At 40.7% G+C, this 20314-nt stretch overlaps 1 protein-coding gene across 1 annotated transcript; it reads right to left on the reverse strand.

The window, feature by feature from the left end:
- Positions 1-212: 212 nt before the first annotated feature.
- On the reverse strand, positions 213-8187 carry LOC114277248 (uncharacterized). The gene is made up of 5 exons (XM_082922733.1): positions 8042-8187; positions 7855-7917; positions 1903-2397; positions 1016-1260; positions 213-854 (listed from the first exon to the last, which is right to left on the reverse strand). The coding sequence occupies exons 3-5, from the start codon at positions 2352-2354 to the stop codon at positions 613-615; spliced, it is 939 nt and encodes a 312-aa protein (XP_082778859.1). The 5' UTR covers positions 2355-2397; positions 7855-7917; positions 8042-8187; the 3' UTR covers positions 213-612.
- Between the last annotated feature and the right edge of the window lie 12127 nt (positions 8188-20314).

The raw sequence follows: 20314 nt of genomic DNA on the forward strand, positions 1-20314 counted from the left end.
ATGCACGGCCTGTTAGAATAGATGGAAAAGTTAACTGTGCACATCACTCTATTAATCATAGGGGGGTTATGTGGTAATATTCGAACGTCAGGGGTAATTCATACATGGCCCAAACCATAAGGGGTAAAGTGAAATTTGCCCCAATAACAATAACAAGAAGAAGATTAGTAGTTTAAAAAAAAAAAAAGACGATTAGGCGGACGAAGAGGAAGAGAAAGAAGAAGTATTTTCTAACAATTATAGTGCTTGACTTACAGTATGCATAAAATATTTTTTCTTGCAGACTCTAGAAAAGCCTTTCAACTGTTCTCTCCCAAACTTGCTTTCCTAGTAATTGAAACCAGTAGCCACTCTTTAGTCATAAAATGCAGCAAACCAGTAACAACTGCCATGTGCTATTCTTAATCGCATTTGTTTCAGAATGCCTAAACAATTGCCGCCAACAACTACTAGTCGAGGATTTTATCCACTTTCTCTTTTGCCTTTTCCTTTTTTTCGTACAAAACTCTTGAATGACAGAAGAATGTTCTACTGAACTTGGCAATGAACTGAACCAGAAAAAGCAATGCAAACCTGCTGTCTCCTACACTGATAAATGAGTGGTCATATTATTTATGAAAGGCAAATGAGTCTTGCAAACGTGAGATAGCCAGTGTGACCTCTTGCCTCAGATGATGGCCTAGCCATGACCGTGGGAGAACTAGAAATCTCCATTCCATTGCCACCTTCACTTGAACGCTGCCTCCTCTTGCAACGATGGGACCCAATAGGAACACTTTCATCAGCTTGGCTGTTCTCCATTTTCCCTTCTCTAACTTCATACATGCGGAGGAGTACCTCAAACGTTCTTACATCTACACAGCACACAATGATTACCAATAACAAACTTTCAGGAAAAAAACACACACACACACAGCAGTCTCCACAAAATCAAGCAAGGTACAGCTGCAATAAAAACTAGAAGTACACCATTGGTCCATTAAAACCCAGAAGAATAAGAGGCAGAAGTGCTTACCAGTAAAATTTGCTCTTAGAGTTTCACAAGAACGTTGTACTTGCTCAATGCATGGTGAGAAGGAACACAAAATCCCATCCTGTTTCAACATTTTCCCAGCAGAAGGAATGGCCAGCCAAGGTTGGGGTAGGTCAAGGAAAACAGAATCGGCCTTCCCACAAAAGTCATCAGGAAAACCCTCGCCTTGAATATCTCTCACTCCCACCGTGACTAAGCTACTCAATCCTGTCCTCTCAAAATCTTCCCTGTCCCACCAAAAAAAATAAAAACATTGTACTTAGTTTTGAAAGTTTGGGTATTTATTTACATGTTCTGCGCATGTAAAGGTGCAACATTTTATCTTTGCATGAATTAATTTGGTGCAACAGGTGGAAGTCAAGCAGAGAATCAAAATGCTGTGGTGCCTTTCTTTAGATAACCATTTTCTTTTAACAATCCAGTCAAGTTTATTACTAATATTAGATAACACCTTGTAATTTAAATTCATCAACACAAAAACAAACAAAAAATAGTAACAAAAAAAAAAAATGTAACCCGACATCAATTTAAGCATACAAGCCTTTTCTTACTTAAGTTAAAACGAGTAGAATTTATAGTTGATATTGAATAACATCACAACTGAACTTCAGTTTGAAGACACATGCTCCTTTCCATTGGTCAGCTTGAAGAAGTAACTTATAGTCTCATACAATGCATCAGCTATATGGCTTGCAGAAAATATGGTAAGAAAAAGAAAAATGGTTGAGATCTCTTTTCTTTTCCTCTTTTTTCATATTTTTTTTTTCACGGCCAAAGAGAAATGATTGAGATCTACAAACAGAGTTTGAGGTATCCTGAAGTGACAAAAAAAGATAGGATCATATCATGTAGAGATACTGATTTCTTACCTAGCCGAGACAGCCCTTTGTTCATGGAAATCAAATGTATAGACATGTCCTGTGGGAGCTACAGCCCTTGCAAGTGAGGTAGTTAAAGATCCACTTCCAGTGCCAGACTCAAGAACCAAACAGCCAGGAACTATTTCCAAGTACATAATAACAAAGCTAATGTCTGCAATATATAGAATCTGAGTTCTGTGGCTCAGAACCAGAGTCCAAAGCTCAGGAGTTGGAGCTAACAAGTAAACAAATCCACCCTTGTTGCTGAGCACCTTGGAACCAAAGGGTTTTCCAATCCAGTCTGAATGTTTAAAAACACCAAAACGGTTCTGGAGAACTGAATTCTCACATACTTTAACAGCCTTCATGTTGTCATGCCTCTCATACACAATAACTAAATCTCCATCACCAATGCAGCGGTTAAATGATATCTTTTTTGAAGGATCAACCGCCAGCATCATTAAAATCTTGTAGGCAATATACAATGTTGGCAAAAACAGTTCCCTGCTAAAACCAAATTAGTAAGACAAGATGTGGAGTATCTCATCAAATTTTGTGATATTTCTCTTTTAAATTTTCACACAACTGGGGCATAAATTCAGTGGAAACTCATGCTTCTATATGCCACTACCAATTTTAATTGAATCTAACACACATTTAATAAACAAAAACAGAAGTGACTAGTTAGAGCCTAGAAAAATACATAATATATATCCTCACATATATATTATCGACTTAATGATTGTGATTTGTTCATACATCAAGTAACTAACTCTGCAAGATATCAAGAGTTAATATATAATCAGACACAGAGAAACATTTTCAGCCCGCACGAGTCACATCCCATATACTCTCATATAAGCCATCATATATTAAGCATGAAAATATCTGGAGAAACAAGGCATTGCAAGGTAGAAATTGTAGGCAATCTGTACAACAATTATGTTAACATAACCAATAAATAAATAGTCTGTAATTTAGAAATCCTTTAAATTTTTATGTATTTTTTATTTTTTTAAGTGGATAAATTGCCCTAACAAGATATAGTCAAGGGCAAACATTCTTGCAGCTAAATGAGAAACAAACTGTTCAGTGTCATCCGAGTAACCAATAGATGATTGATTGGGTCAACATGTTAAAAAAATAAACCATAGAAAGGGTAAAATGTAACTGCATGGATCTGTAATTAACATAAAGCTGAATGAACTAGCTCATTGATGAGTTCCAAAATGAGTAATTATTCACAACCATGCTGATAAAAAACAAAAGTTCATATTAACAAAGCAATAATACAATTAACAAACTGAATCAATCAGCACTGAACACTGGACTGTTCATTCACGAAAAGGGTATATTCAAGCACTACAAGCCATACAATACATCCACAAGGAAAAACAAGAAACGCTTACTCTGAGATATGCAGAGTCAGTTTAATCGAGTTCGACGATGAGCAAAGCTAGAGAGAGAGAGAGAGACCTCGTCCTGGTTCTTCTCTCTCCGTGGATTAGGGTTTATGCGAAAGGTTGTGAAAATTTCAATTGTACCCACTGCGTTATGAGAAACTACACAATCTTTCCCTCAATATGAAGTTTTGCAATAACACCCCGTTTGGTTAAGCTAAAAACTGCTGAAAAGAATTGATGATATCTTTCTCAGTTTCTTAATACTAGTGAAAGGGCCGCGTGCAAGGCACGCTAACTAATAGCCAGTTAGTGCCCATTACATTTGTGCATTTAAATGAGTTTTGAGCTATTGCATAAACACACAAAATTAGCAACTCGATCATGAATACAAGATCGACTCAACAATACAAAGTTTTTAACATATACTATTACTTATACAAAAATAAAAAATAAAAAAACCTATTACAAGATCTATTTTCCCAACAAAATTGTCATTCCTAAAAATATGATGTAATAAAAATAAAGCAATTGTTTTCTCTATTTGACAAATGAACAAGTACTCAATCATCCTTAATGGCAGGACTTGAAATCCCTCATCAATTGTGAACCCACTTTTACTTGGTATATTATGAGTAAGATGAGCCAAACCATGCTTGTTTGTAATGCTGTGAGACCTACCACATCATCTCCTCCATGAACTGAATTTTCTATTAAATCCTCAGCCAGAGTTGCTCTGCATTATATTTGTTAGAAAGAAATATCTAGTTTTCATAATTTAGCATTTCAAATCAAATACTACATTTTAGATCCCATCAACTCCTTCAATCTAGATGTATACCAAATGGATCAGGATCATGTGAATAATCAAACATGATTTGTTTGCAAAACTTTTATTCTACTTGCTTAAAGCATTAAAAAAAAAAAATTAAAACAATAATAAAAAGGTTATCAGCCCTTCTTATTTAATAGTTTAATGGGGACAAAAAAAAAAAAAAAAAAAGCAATACAAAGGTAGACCATAATAACTATTATCAAACATCCTTATTTGCATGGATTGGAGATAAGATAAATAGCTAATCATCCACTTGAAAAGAAGGAAATAGAGAACATACCTACAAGCAAATTCTTACGAGGGTTAGATTCAAATCATTGTGTTTTATGCAGTTCAAACATAGCGTATGCATGCAAATTAAATCATTCAAAATTCAAAGAAAAAATTAATCAACAAGATGGTGCAAATTACATAGCGAGGGAATTTCACATCTAAAAGCTAGACCAAACCCACAAGCTTAGTTTTTTAAGCCTTTCATATTTGATAATTAGCTTTTGGTAATAAGGTCTAGTTTGCTATTAGATGTTTTTAGCAACTTGCATTCACTAAATTGGATCACAGATGGTCATTCCACAACATCAGTTCTAGATTAAGAAGAAGCAAAACCAATGTTGGATTCTATCATAATAGTGTTTTCTTTAATATTTGAAATAGATTTTGAGTGCATGAATGCAAGTGATGTTTTAGGTTAGGTTTAATGATCACATTGAACTACAAAGTACAGGTACAACAATTCCAATAATCTAATTAATCGGTTAGAACCTTCGTCTAAAAATAGATCTTTTACAACATGTGAAAGGAGTTTTTCCTATCCAATCGAAATTTTTTGACAAGTTCCAACTCTTCAGGGAAAATTTGAGTCTAAAGTTGGGGGATGGCAAGAATATTAATTTCTAGAAGGACAAATGGCTTGATGAGAGACCCTAGTTGCATAAACTTTCAGATAATAAGGATGGAAATGTGGCTAATCTTCTCCGCCCAGGTGATCATAATGGTTCTTCGCAACTTAATTTTAGAAGAGCTTTTTTTGTAGAGGAAGAAGACGACTTTTCAAACCTGTTACCTTAATGTTGTGTTTGGAGCATGAATTTGGGTAAGGATTTGAAAAGGAAAAGGGAAAGGTGAGTGAAATGTAACTATATTTCATTCACATTTTATCTACATTTTCGCTTTCCTTTTCAAATCTCTACCTAAATTCATGATCAACACAGCCTAAGTGATAAGTGTTCGGTCTTGAAACAAGATTATGGGTGTGCTCTGTTATGCTATGGGAAACATTGTAGGAATCTTTTAAACATTGGAGTTTTTTTGGTTGAGTGCAGCAAGGATTTGGGAATTTTTTCAGCATCAATTGCTGCTGATGTTTTGTTTGCAATATTTGCTACTAGCGTTATTTGGCTTTGTTTTGGTTCTTGTTTGGTGTTGCTCCCAATTTTGATTGGAATTTGTTCCCTTTTTGTTGCTTTAGCCTTGGCCTTTTGTCTCCACTGACGTATTCATTTGTACACCTTGTACCTTTGTTTGACATCAATATATTTTTTTTTTGCCGATTAAAAAAAAAAATCTAGAAACTGCATAAGCTTCTTTTGCACTTCTAGTATCAGGAGGAAGGACAAGAAATAAATCTCACATTACTAATTTACTTATTAAAAACAAAGAAAAAGAATTATGAAATAAAAATGAAATGAAACAATAAAAGTGAAAATGGTTGTTAGCAACAACACTTCCATTCAAACTGACAAAAGCAACAAAAGCCACCATAAAATGCAAAGAATGTACATTTCAATAAGAGGACTTCAATCTCATTAAATAAAAAACCATGCAAAGTATGCAATGTCAAATGAATTGAGTATCAAATGTTGAATCATTTATCACAGAGAAGGTTCCTGCCCATTTTTGGCTCTTGTACACGAGAATAAATTTGCAAAAGAATGAGATTAATATTGGATTTTAAAGATGATAATTTGAAGAATTCTTTTCAAAATGAATTTTTTTAGTGTACTAGAAAAAAAAATCTCAAACTTGTTCATAATAATAATTATGAATGAAGAATAGTGTATTCCTCTGTTATATGAACACCTAACATGCAAAAGGTAGTAATATTAAGCTTCAAGTTCAACTAAACAAACAACAAAGGAAATTAAGAACTGTATTATATATACTGTTAGGAGACTTCACAATTGTTAACAAAAAATACACATTATCTACATACACAAATGAAAAAAAAAAAATATGAAGCAAGTAACAAAATCTACTAAAGTTAATAGAGGAAATTATATAACTTATTACAAACTCACATCACAAAGAATTATGAAACCACTAAATATGAAGCAAACCATTGGCCAAGACTCCAACGACTATGTGTAGTTTTCCTCACATTTCTATTTAACCCTCCATAGTGGCCCAAGGCGCTGAGCCCCAATCAAATTAAAACATGATTCATACTAATTTGTTATAATTCTCTTTTATGAATGAAACTCAAACAAAAGTCATTTCCAAATCTAGGAGAACAAAAGAAAAAAAAAAAGCAATGAAGAGAAAAGATTGGACCTTTAACTATTCAAATTGACGTTTAAAAGTGATCTTAAGAAATTGTTGAGGTTTATTGAACTTTTCACACAGATGATATATTTTTCAATTTAATCAAAGGAATAAAATTACTAATAAATTTTTAAAAACAAGTATGGCAACCTTTTGCAAACCCATTTCACAAAAGACACCTAATGAGGCAAAGAAAACCATTGGCCAAAAAATCTTCTCTACTTTCACTGGTATTCATTTCACCCATCAATTGATCACTATGATCCACAGTCTCTATTTTACATTGTGATCTTCTCTCTCTACTCTATCTTTCTCTACAGACCATCACATACCTATATATTTTTCTTCTTTCTCTACTCTTTTTTCTTTCCACACTCTTTACCGGTCATCCCTCACCTCTCTATTTTTCTTCTTCTCTTTTCTCTTCCACATCTCTTGAAGAACCTATTACTCACCATGAGGGATCTTCACATCATCAAAAGTCATAACATAATCGCAGAATTTCCTCAATCACCCAATTCAATTTTCCATGTAAAGCCTTGCAATGGACACACTACCAAGCAATAGTCACAAAACTTTGACACACTATGTTCTACAAAACAAATTGCAAAAGCTAAGCACTTCCACACATCACTGGAACAACTACACATCAATGGAACTACTGTAGCTAGTTCTAATGATATTCAACAAAATACACACACAAAACCAAAAAGAAGGAAAATGATAATGATGATGTGAGAAAGGAAGAGACACATATGAGAGAGGAGAGAGAAAATCTATGACAAAATTAGGAACAAATGAAGAGTTGTGTCAGTTGGGTTACCGAAAGTGTATTTTTGTACATCGAGATTGTAGTTATACACATGCATTTCGAAAAATCCAAACTGCATTTGGAGCGATTCATTTGAAATCAAGAAAAATTCAAACCCCATTTGAAATCAAGAACATTAAGCCCTCTGTTTGAGGGTTTTTAAAGGTGAAAAAGTTTGACCCAATTGAATTTTGCAATCTTTTCACAGCAAAATAGATAAATGAATAAAAAAGCTTGCTGGTATGTATGTGCATAGAAAATACTAAAAAGAGAAGACCACATAAACAACAACTCAGGGAAAATTTATATGATGGTCTCCAAAATCACAATTTCATACTAATAAAAATCAGGGTTTTAGGGATTTCAAGCCATACCTCTTCAATAAGAACTCTTTCGAACCAATAAACTACTACGGAAGACAGAGCTCTCAAAGAACCCTTCAAAATCAAGAGACGAAAGTGAGAGATGATAAAGAGCAAAAGAACGGACAGAGAAATCAGAGAGAGAGAAACCATAGATTCGGAGCAAATAGGAGAAAATTTTAGGTTTTAAGAGCCATACCTGGTCTCTTCAATCCTTGCGACTTCGATCTCCACGAATGGAAACAGGGAAGAGACGACCCGAGAAGAGAGAGGGGTTTTTCGTGAGGAAGTGAAGCAAACAAACAAGGGAGAGAGCTGCGCATACTATGGATCCTTTGATAAACGGCTGTAAGTAGGGGGTGTGCGCGGTGCGGGTCGGTGCGGTTTGAGAGAAAAATAGAAATCGTATGGCGGGTGGCGGATTGATAAAAGTGTCACTAGAATTTGTCATTTTCTTTATCAAAAATCGGCGGTTCGGTTGGCAAATAATGGCGGATTTGCCTTGGCGGTTCGGGCGGGTTGGCGGTTTATAAAAAATATAATTCAAATTACAAAACTTAAATCAAAGAGTAAAAAAAATACTAGAGATATCGTGATGTTAAGCATCTTGCGAAGCTTTCTTCTTATGCAGCAAGTGTAGCAACAACATGATAATATCAACGACTATGCCATCAGTTCATTACAAGCATCTGTGGAAGCTACAGTGATCAAATGCAATATATAAAATTCCCCTTGAGCAGTAATGTAATATTATATTCTAAGGTATAGAACAACAAGTAAACTTAAGTAAAAAAGAATTTTTAGAATCCTATAAAACATGATTTAATAGCGGTGCGGGTCGGTGCGGTTTGGAAGAAAAATAGAAACCGGCGGATTGATAAAAGTGTCACTAGAATTTGCCATTTTTCTTACCAAAAATCGGCGGTTCGATTGACAAATAATAACGAATTTGCCTTGGTGGTGCGGTTCGGTGCGGTTTTGGCGGTTTCGGCGGTATTATGCACACCCCTAGCTGTAAGGAATTTGAAGTTAGTTTTCCAAAGAAGAAAAGCTACAAAGCATAAGGCCAAAATCGATTTTTCAACTATTCGAAAAATACTGTCCATATTCGGCTGAAATTACTGCTTACTTTGCATCCGCGTTTTATATATATGGTATAGAAATTGTTATTTTTAAACTTATTTAAATTATTTTTAAATTATAAACGGTAAGAAAAATCTATATAATAAGAGAGAAGGATTTTTAAAAATGTATAAAATATATGAGAGACACATTTTATTTGAATGGCTTAGATGAATCTAGGTGTATATCAATGGTTTAGGTCAATGGGTGGTTCCTGCCTAACACTTTCTCCCTAAGATACAAATAATTTGCCTGTGTATCTACCCTCTGTCTCCCCATACTCTCTGTCTACTATCTGTGTTCCCATACCCTCTATCTACCTTCCCTCTCTGTCTACCGTCTATCCCCTCATTCCTACTCTGCACTGACTTTCTCCTCAGTATCTACTTTTCTTCTCTATCTCCCTCTCTGTCTACCGTCTGTTTCTCCATTGATGAATTCCTTGCTCTGTTTCAATCTTCTGGGTGTGTTTTTGGGTTTACCCACATTGGAAAACTCCTACAAATTTATTGTTGGTGTGATGTATGTTGTGTGTGCAAATTATCTTATTGTGTTGTGATGTATGTAATGTATGGAAAAGTATTTTTAACTGCTGGGTTCAGTGGGTGTGAAGTCATGACTTTAATGAAAACATGACTTTAATGGGTTTATTGAACTGCTGTATTTTTAACTGCTAGATTTATTGAAGAAAAGTATCTTATTGTGTTGAAAACATGACTTTAATTACTATTGGAAAAGTATTTTGAACCAATTCAGTATTATTATTTAGTGTTGAAAACATGACTTTAATTGCTGGGTTCAAGAGAATTGATTATTGAGAGGGTAACTTTTGTGAAAGTTGGGCCGAGCTATGAGATGGTCATTATGGCCCAAAGTACGAAGGGCTGGGTAAAAAGGTCGTAAAGTTACTCCGGCCCAAGAGAGGTAAAAATATTACTCCGGCCCGAGAGAAATGTAAAGTTACTCCGGTCCGGAAGCGACTTGGAGTTAGACCGGTCTCAGAGTTAGTCCGGTCATGGCGTATTGTGGTTAGAACGGTCAGAACCTTGCTACTCGGTGGCTCGGTCTAAACACACCATGGTTTGTACATAAGAGAACCGAGATAAGGAGGAGTAAAAAGGAAGAACCGAATTAAGGATAGTTCGGCCTAACTCCGTGGCTCAGCATAGCCATGATTACTTCGGTCATGTTGGAGTTCGGCCATGGTAAAAACCATCTCACTTGGTTTAAGCAGTGAGGGGGTGTTAAAAGATAAGCATTATCTTTTAGGAGTATGAATCCTAGGAGGACTCTGCATGGAGGAGTAGAAGTCCTACTAGGATTGTGCCACACGAAACCTATTAAAGCTCACAAACATCACCTTTGGAGAGGTAACACACAATTTTGCTTTATGAATACACAGAGCTTTGTCTATTTGTCAAGTTTGCTGACTTAGGCATCGGAGAGGTTTCCGGCACACACCCGCCGGCTAGCTTACGTTTGTGTTTTCAGGTGATAAAGAGACGACGTACAGAGGAACGCAGACTTGATCAACAGGATTATACGAGAAGGCTTATTTCTTTCCCATACAATTGGCGCCGTCTGTGGGAATTGCAGACAGAACAAAACCTCTTGACTAAAGCTTCTCCTCTTTACAAACAATGGCGCACATTGAAGAATTGCCACATTCCGCCATCGACGGGCAAACTCTAGATGGGGGAGCAAGGCGTGAAGGATTACCTTCTATCCCTCCCATGGTAGATTTGGAGCCCCAACGGCATAACCCCAGGAGAGATACTAGGGGAAGACGGACTCACAGCCCCCTTCAATCTCGCTCGCAAAGTCCTGACAGGCAAAGACGGAGGATTGATCCTCAAACTCTGGAAGACCGCGTGAATGAGCAAGATGAATTAATAAGGAAGATGGCGGCGGACATGGAGGCCTTAAAGCGCCAGATGAAGAGAAAAGAAGTGGCGACAGGAGAGGGGCGCAAAAACAAGACGTCCCCTCGCCACTCAGAAAATCGTAGTAGGAATACCACACCCTCGCAAGGAGAGAGCAGAAGCCTCAGGACAGGCGATACTCAATCCAGGTCTTCCAGAACTCACCACTCCAGGTCTGAGAGGACGAGATCTGAAAGATCATACACTGAAGGAAGCACGTATTGGCCCTCACATACGCACCAAACCAGATCTAGACAGACGGAGTTACCCAGATCATCCGGCTTACAAACCGTGCTCGAAGAAAAGGCACGATGCAAGGAGGATGCCAGGTCACGGGATCCACACAGAGTTTCTGACTTACAGCGGTTGGCTCCTCGGACGCATGGAAACGTCGAGGTTAGAATGCCAATACCGCGCCTTGCTTACGAACCAACGGACAAAGCATTAGCAAGGCTGCAGACTTCGCCATTTGTTCCGGCGATTGAAAACGCGCCCCTACCATCAGGCTTCCTTCAGCCCAAATTCACTACATATGAAGGGAAGACGGATCCCTACTCACACTTGAGCCACTTTCGCCAGGTCATGGCTGTATACAGGCGAAACGAGGCCTTAATGTGCATAGGCGACCTAGGCTTGACTTGGTTCGAGAAACTTCCAGAGGGCAGCATAGCCTCTTGGGCGCAATTGGCAGAGGCGTTCGTAACAAGGTTCCGAACAAACACTAAAACCTCGGTGGAAATCGACCAGCTACTCTCCATCGACATGGGCGATAAAGAGACCCTTAGATCCTACAATAGTCGCTACTGGGAGACATTCAATTAGATTGGGGACTGCCCCACCAATCTCGCCATTGCACAATATAAAAGAGGCCTTCCAGTCGGGAATAGACTAAGGGACTCAATCACCATGACGCCACCCCTCACCATGGAAGCCCTGATGGAAAGAGTGCATCAGCACATCAGGGTAGAAGAGGATGGCGCACGAGCCAAAGCAAAATCTGGGGCGACCACAGTACCAGAAAGGAAGACCTCAGCAAAGGTTAATACGGTAGATCGACCGAACAGAAACGGACGTGGTAGACGAAATAACGAAGAAGACCCGGATAAAAGATGGTTGAGAATCCGCACTGCCATAACCACGGTGTTCAAGAAACCGATATATCGGATTCTGAGCGAAATAAGAGATGAGCCTTTCATCAAGTGGCCAGCCAAGCTAGGAGAAGCACAGAAAGACTACGGCGAAAGATCGCAATGCACCTTCCATAAAGAAAAGGGGCACCGCACTGAGAATTGCACATCATTGAGACAGCACCTGGAGGAGTTGGTGGCGGCAGGTCACTTAGATAAATACATTGAAGGAGGGACGCAGCCAGCCCCCCAGGACCATAATAACCCCAATGGGATGCCAATCGACGCCCTGCCTCAAGGCATCATCAATGTGATACATGGAGTTTTTGAACCTGAGCATGTATGCGAGCTCAAAGGATCAATCAAAAAGGCTGAGCACTTTAGAGAGGTGCTAAGTGCCCAACCTGCCATCAAGAAGGGGAAAATAGAGGCAACAAACGTCATGTCTTTTTCGGATAAAGACTTGGAACGAATATACTGCCCTCACAATGATGCCCTGGTCGTCACTCTCCGAGTCAAGGATTTTGACGTCAAGTGGATTCTGATTGACCAGGGTAGTTCATGTGAAATCATATACTACGAAACATTTAAACAACTGAAGCTACAAGACAAAGACTTGGCGCTTGCCGTGTCTCCCCTAATCGGATTCAACTCCATGCCAGAATGGCCCGTCGATAAAATAATTCTTCCAGTCAGAGCAGGAAGCGTGACGAAACAAGTGGAGTTCTGGGTATTGAAGGTCCCCTCCACTTATAACATCATCTTGGGCAGAACATGGCTGCATGCCATGCGATTAGTGGCGTCATCCTACCACCAAGTAATGCGGTTCCCCAACGATACCGGGGTAATTGAAGAAGTCTATAGAGATCAGATCATGTCAAAACAATGCTTCGTCACGGTGAACGGCAGCCGCGCTGCCAAAGGATACGTTCATTCGGTGGAAGAACCTGAGAGCAATGAACTATTCGCAGATGTCAGCAAAGCGGCTGATCAAAAAGCAGTGGAGGACTTGATAGAGGTAAGAATAGATGAAAAGAACCCGGATAAGTTCTTTTTGCTCGGTTCGTCGTTGTCCAGCACTGAGAGATTAGAGGTCTTAAAATTCTTAACCTCCAACATCGAAGTGTTTGCCTGGACACCCTACGACATGCCAGGCATTGATCCAAACTTCATCAGTCACCAACTTAATGTCCACCCATCTACCAGACCGATCATCCAACGAACACGTAGATCGGCACTCCACCATGCTGAGATAGTGGCGGAAGAAGTAGGTAACCTACTGGAGGCAGGAGCAATTAGAGAAGTGCACTACCCAAGATGGGTCTCCAACACAGTTGTAGTGCCAAAAAAGAATGGCAAGTGGCATGTTTGCGTCGACTATAAAACAGTCAACAAGGCGTGCCCAAAAGACAGCTTTCCTCTACCACGGATAGATCAACTGGTAGACCTAACGGCGGGACACAACCGACTTAGCTTTCTAGATGCATACAGAGGCTACCACCAAATCGCTATGCATGAACCAGACCAGGAGGTCACGTCCTTTATAACTCCGAGAGGACTATACTGTTACAAGGTCATGCCCTTTTGCCTGAAGAACGTAGGGGCAACATTCTAACGAATGGTCACCAAGATGTTTGAACCATTGTTAAGAAGAACGATGGAGGCTTACATCGACGACATGGTGGTCAAAAGCAAGGATGAAAATGATCATCTCAAGGACCTAGGAGAGATGTTTGAAATCCTAAACAAGCACAAGTTGCGCCTCAACGCATCTAAGTGTGCATTCGGAGTAGGATCTAGCAAATTCTTGGGCTTCTTTGTGACCAACCGGGATATAGAAGTGGACCCCTCCCAGATCAAAACAATTCAGGATTTGGAGAGACCAAACTCAGTAAAAGAAGTACAGCATCTCACCGGCATGGCGGCCGCGCTCAATCGGTTCATAAGCCGATCGTCAGACAGACTACGCCCATTCTTTCAAGCTTTAAAAGCCAAGTTTGAATGGGACGAAGAATGCGACCAAGCACTGGAAAGCCTAAAACAATACATGTCCTCTCCACCATTGCTGGTCACCCCAATACCAGGAGAAGAACTCTTCCTATACCTTGCAGTCTCTCAGCACGCAATTAGCGCTGTGTTGGTCCGTACGGAAAGAATTCAACATCTGCCCATCTATTATGTCAGCAAGACATTGCTGAGAGCCGAAACAAGGTACTTGCCATTGGAAAAACTTGCATTGGCCTTAATGATGGCCTCCAGTAAATTGGCACACTACTTTCACGCCCACACCATAGTTGTCCTCAGAGCTTTTCCACTAAAAGCTTTGTTTGAGAGGGCGAACTTTTCTGGGAGAATCCTGAAGTGGGCAGTAGAGCTGGGACAGTTCGACGTCAAGGTCCAACCTAGAACCGCAGTAAAAGCCCAATCTTTGGCAGACTTCGTCGCAGAATTTACTCCTGAAAGTCATCATATCTGCCCAGTCGACCTAACTGACACAACCGAACTAGGGATGGAAGATAATGCCGGAATAGCGCAATCCCTAGCAGAAGGTACTCAGTCAGACTCCAAGGCAGACCAGACTAAAGACAGTAAGGAAGAAGCAAACCAAGCTACAACAAACCAAGACTCACCAACAAATAAAGACTTGGTTCAATCAGATAGCAAGGGGCAGACAGCAAGCATGGACCTTGAAGAAAACACCAGCAACATTCTTGACCCCACGACATCATCTGACCCCTCCACTTGCTAGAAGCTGTTCGTTGGTGAGATGTGGAAGCTCTTTGTGAATGGAGCATCCAACCGGCATGGTGCAGGACTTGGCATAGTCCTCATCTCACCAGATGGCCTGGTTGTGGAGCAAGCAATCAACCTTGGCTTCCCAGCATCAAACAACGAAGCAGAATATGAAGCACTTTTAGCAGGACTCAGATCAGCATACCACATGAAGGCCACCGAATTAATGGTCTACAGCGACTCACAGTTGGTGGTAAACCAAATTTCTGGCGACTATGAAGCAAAGGATGATAGGATGGCCAAGTACCAAGAATTGGTCAGAACAGAAATCAAGAAATTTGAAGTAGTGAGGATAGAACAGATAGGCAGGGAGGAGAACAGCAGAGCAGACGAACTAGCAGGCTTCGCCTCAATGGCAGACATCTCCATCCCTCATCCACTACTGATCGACTACCTACCTAGACCAAGCATTGCAGACCCCGAAGCGGAAGAAATATGCTGCGCCAATCTAGGCCCCTCTTGGATGGATCCCATCATACTATTCTTAAAAGACGGCATCCTACCGGAAGAGAAGAAAGAAGCCAACAAAATTAGAGCAAAGTCACAGCGATTTTGGCTCTCCCCATCTTTGGCATTATACAAAAAATCGTTCTCAGGACCCTATCTAAAGTGTGTCTACCCCAGCAAAGTGGAAGCATTCTTGTACGAGATATACGAAGGGGTATGCGGAAGCCATCAAGGAGGAAGATCGCTAGCTTACAGGGCCATTTCACAAGGATACTGGTGGCCATATATGCAGATAGACTTAGAGAAATATGTGAAGAAGTGCGAGAAATGCCAAAAATTCGCACACCAAATACATCAACCAGCTAGAGAACTCCTACCATTAACTAGCCCATGGCCTTTCGCAATATGGGGCTTGGACATAGTAGGACCACTTCCAACAGCACCCGGCAACAAGAAGTTCTTTCTCGCAGCAACAGACTACTTCACAAAATGGGTGGAAGCAGAAGCATTTGCATCAATCAAGGAAAGAGATGTGAAGAAGTTTGTCTGGCAAAATATCATCACTCGGTTTGGAATACCAAAAGCCCTAATCTCAGACAACGGCACTCAGTTCGACGGTAGAATCTTTATAGGCTTTTGTGAAAAGTACAAGATAGAGTTCTACAATTCTACACCAGCGTATCCTCAAGCAAATGGCCAAGCAGAAGCATCAAATAAAGTTGTCTTGGATGGACTGAAGAAAAGGTTAGAGAAGGCAAAAGGCAAGTGGGCAAAAGAACTTCCTCATGTTTTATGGGCTTACCGCACCACACCTCGACGATCAACAGGAGAAACACCATTCTCCTTAGCCTACGGAATGGAAGTAGTAATCCCACTGGAAGTTGACCTCCCCACAATTCGAAGCGAAAATTTTGATCCCGACTTAAATGGAGAGGCCATAACATTGGAGCTCGACCTCGCCGAAGAAAGAAGAGAAAGAGCACTAGTCCATATTGCCTCGTATCAACCAGAGTTATCCAGGAAATACAACAAAACGGTACATCCAAGACAATTCAAGATCGGAGATTGGGTACTGCGCAAAGTGATGGGAAACACCTTAATACCAGGAGATGGCAAGCTAGGGCCTAATTGGGAAGGTCCTTACAAAGTGGTTGGGTTAGCAGGCAAAGGGGCATACCACCTAGAAGACAAGGACGGCAAAGCAATCCCTAGACCTTGGAACACCGCCAATCTCAAGTTATTTTATTTTTAGCTCTCCTCTTTCAAACACGTGTAATTTTTTCTTTTCTCAATAAAACAAATCAATTCTTTTTAACATAAGTTGTTCTCTGTAAAAGTTAGCTCAGGTGAAGTTAGGAATATTGCAAACATTATTCTAAGTTGGCTGGAAAAACTAACTTAGAGGTTGGCTGGATTAAACCAACACCCTTCCTAAGTCCAGGATAAGGATCTAGGCTGCAGGACGTTTGGTCGGAACAACCAAACATTTTATTCTAAGTTGGCTGGAAAAACCAACTTAGAGGTTGGCTGGAATAAACCAACACCCCCCCTAAGCCCAGGATAAGGATCCAGGTGCAGGACGTTTGGTCGAAATAACCAAACATTATTCTAAGTTGGCTGGAAAAACTAACTTAGAGGTTGGCTGGATTAAACCAACACCCTCCCTAAGCCCAGGATAAGAATCTAGGCTGCAGGACGTTTGGTCGAAATAACCAAACATTATTCTAAGTTGGCTGGAAAAACTAACTTAGAGGTTGGCTAGATTAAACCAACACCCTTCCTAAGCCCAGGATAAGGATCCAGGCTGCAGGACGTTTGGTCGGAATAACCATAATTTTATTCTAAATTGGCTGAAAAAACTAACTTAGAGGTTGGCTGGATTAAACCAACTCTTTGTACTCTTCAGCCGAAGTAAGGGTATGGCTGAAGAGTGGTTGGCTAGATTAAACCAACTCTTTGTACTCTTCAGCCGAAGTAAGGGTATGGCTGAAGAATGGTTGGCTGGATTAAACCAACTCTTTGTACTCTTCAGCCGAAGTAAGGGTATGGCTGAAGAGTGGTTGGCTGGATTAAACCAACTCTTTACTCTTTCAGCTGAAGTAAGGGTATGGCTGAAGAGTGATTGGCTGGATTAAACCAACTCTTTGTACTCCTCAGCCGAAGTAATTATGTCGGCTAAAGAGTGGTTGGCTAGTAAGCGTAGTTAGATTGACCAGCTAAAACCAAGATAACAGTTGGAAGTGAAAAGATCATGGAAAAGTCATTACAAGTACAAACATGCACATCAACCGAAGTAAGAGTTCAAAACAAGAAAATTTTCATTCATCAAAAAGCAAATACAAAGGAGGGGCCGCAGCCCGGTTACAAGAACAAAAAAGTAAACAACGAAAAGAAAGTACAAAATCAAACAAAAAGGTCTTCAAGATCGGCGTCAATGTCTACTTGAGCACCGGTTGCAGCAGGAAGATCAGTCTCAGTAGCAACTACGTCAGTCGGCGGGGGCTCAACAGTCAGGTCTTCAGCCGTTGGCTCCAACCGAGCTGATTGGTCGTTGCCCTGCTCATTGACAACTGAAGTAACAGTTGGTTCATTTTCTCCATCTTCATCATCTGAATCCTGCAAAAATTGTTGTTGGACGAAAGCAGCATACTCCGCCAGTGAGGCCGGAATAAAATACTGAAAAGCATTATAGACCTCGGTTTCGGGCCCACAGCCGAGCTGCTCCACAGCACTTCTCCAGCCGCACTTGAAGAATAAATCCTTTGCCCCCTCGCATTGCGGAATGTAGAGGCCCTCCGCCTCTTTGAAACCTGCGGCGTTGGCATCACCGACCTTCTTCTTCAGATCAACTATTTCGGCGTCCTTTTTCCCTTCGAGCTTGACTAGCTCACGAAGGTACTTGTCTTTCATTAAGATCAACGCCTTCTGTTTGTCAGCCTCAGCCGAGGTAACTAGTCCAGTTAGACGAGCTACCTCAGCCTCTAGCTCGGCCATTTTTTGTTGGAACTTCTTCAGCTCGGTTGTTTTTTCTTCAACCTCTGCCAAGGCTTGCCTAGTCATTTTCCTGAGCTCCAATACTTTTTGGTGGGCAATTTGGCTCTTTTGAAGAGACTGAAATGAAAGGAAAGAAATCAATGAGGAAACCGAACTGGAAGTTGGGAAATTTTTTTTTTAGAAATTAGGGGCATCATACCAAGATCATGGACTTGGTGGCCGACCGAATGGCCTTTAGCTCGGTCAGATTTTGGTGGTGTTCCATGTCTGCTGGAAGGCACACACTTTTGGCAAGATTGAAGGCCATCATGTGATCCTTCTCAGCGACCACCGAATCGGTATCTTGAATAAGGCGGTTCTGAAATTTCAGCTTCGGTGCCCACCTGGAAGAGCCAGCCCGGTCAGAAGACTCCGGCTGTGGGATTGGTGGAGGGATGGATTCGTCCTCATCCACAAGTTGTTGTTCGGTCGGGGTAGATCGGGCGCGCTTAGAGGGGCGTGATGAAGAAGGCTGTTGAGAAGGAAGGGCCACAACGGCAGGCTGCGTTTGACTTGGTGGCAGTACTTCGGGTCTGTTGGTTTCGGTCAAGAGGGCCCTGACCCTGTTTCTTTTGGCCATTTCTTCTTCAGCGGTTAGTGGGATTAGTCTGATTTCTGGCAATGTTGGGTCCGGTTCTGGGGCCTCTTCTAGTAGAAAGTCGGTCACTCTCGCTTTTCAGCGACCGCTGTATCTATAGGTCGGCTCGAATTTTAGTAGCTTGGCCCAACTACGTTCTGGATACTGTAGTGCGGCGCGCAAAATCGCTAGATTTGGGTAGCTATATAAAGAATGAAGGTGGGTAGAATCTGCGAAAGAAGAACTGTTAGTCCGGCTGAAAGACTAAGAAACCGAAATACAAAATAGCACGCAAGAAAACCGAAGTAAATATACCGGGTTCTCCTTTTTTCCAATTGATCCTTCGGCCAAGAATCTGGGCTTGGTGATCCTCAATGTTCCCAGACACCCAGAAAAAATCGTCGTCGTTTAAGGCTTTATCCGGTGTGTTCTTTATTATTTTCTCACGACGACGGCGTATTCTGAGATAATACACCCAGCCGTCTTCCTTCGAACCAATGGAGTATTGGTGAAAGATTTCGGCCAGACCAAGGTTGAGACCGGTTTGGCGGTTCAGTTCGGCTATACCCATTATTATACGATAGGAGTTGGTGGATAGTTGGGTGGGGCATAGTCTGGTTTGCCTAAGAAACTCACAAATTAAGGGTTGGACTGGAAATCGTAGTCCGGTCTCAATTATGGACAAAAGGGTAAAGGGAACAAATCCTTCATTATCCCAAGGAATGACATCTTTTTCGGCTAAAATCAAGTGGACGTCATCGGGTATATTGTAGTCTTTTCTGAATTCGGCTAGGCCGCCCGGAGTATTTACTAGATACCTATACTTCCCCATTTATTGTATAATTTATGAATAAATTAAAGTTCGGTCCAAAAAATTGTCTCAGTAGCTCGGTTGAGCGCGCAGAGGAGTGCCTGGGCAACCTAAGTCTGCAAAGTAGAAAACAAAGGGGTTAAGCACAGATCATTGGACCGTGTTACAAAATAGAAGTAAAAAAATAGGAGCCCTACTTCGGCTATGTGGATACTACAGGTTCTATCTCGGTTTCTGCAAAGAGATTGGTAGCCCGGTTTGAGCAGGGCTTTTATTAGTTCGGGCTTGGTAAGCGTGTAGATATCTCGGTTGTGGAAACGGTTCTATTTGGCCGGTTAATCGCCTAGGGGCAGCTTTCTGAGTTCCATCTAAAAAACTAAGAAAGCTGGTTTAGCCCCAAAAACCTAGATCGGTTGGAGTTCAGGTATCTCAGTATACTAAGTGCAAACTTAGTTCGGTTGATTACCTCGGCAAAAGTCTATCAAGAAGTGGTTTGACTTATTCAAAGCTACTGGTGTAAACATGAAGTGTTCGTCCGGTTGCAAGCTGACTAGACTTTTACCTAGCTTAAACAGTATCCTAGTTCGGTTGCATCATGATTTTGGATCAAAAACCAATTTTCTACAAGATATTACATATA

Source organism: Camellia sinensis, chromosome 4, assembly GCF_055761805.1.
Source record: "Camellia sinensis isolate YWXY chromosome 4, ASM5576180v1, whole genome shotgun sequence".
Classification (NCBI taxonomy): domain Eukaryota; kingdom Viridiplantae; phylum Streptophyta; class Magnoliopsida; order Ericales; family Theaceae; genus Camellia; species Camellia sinensis.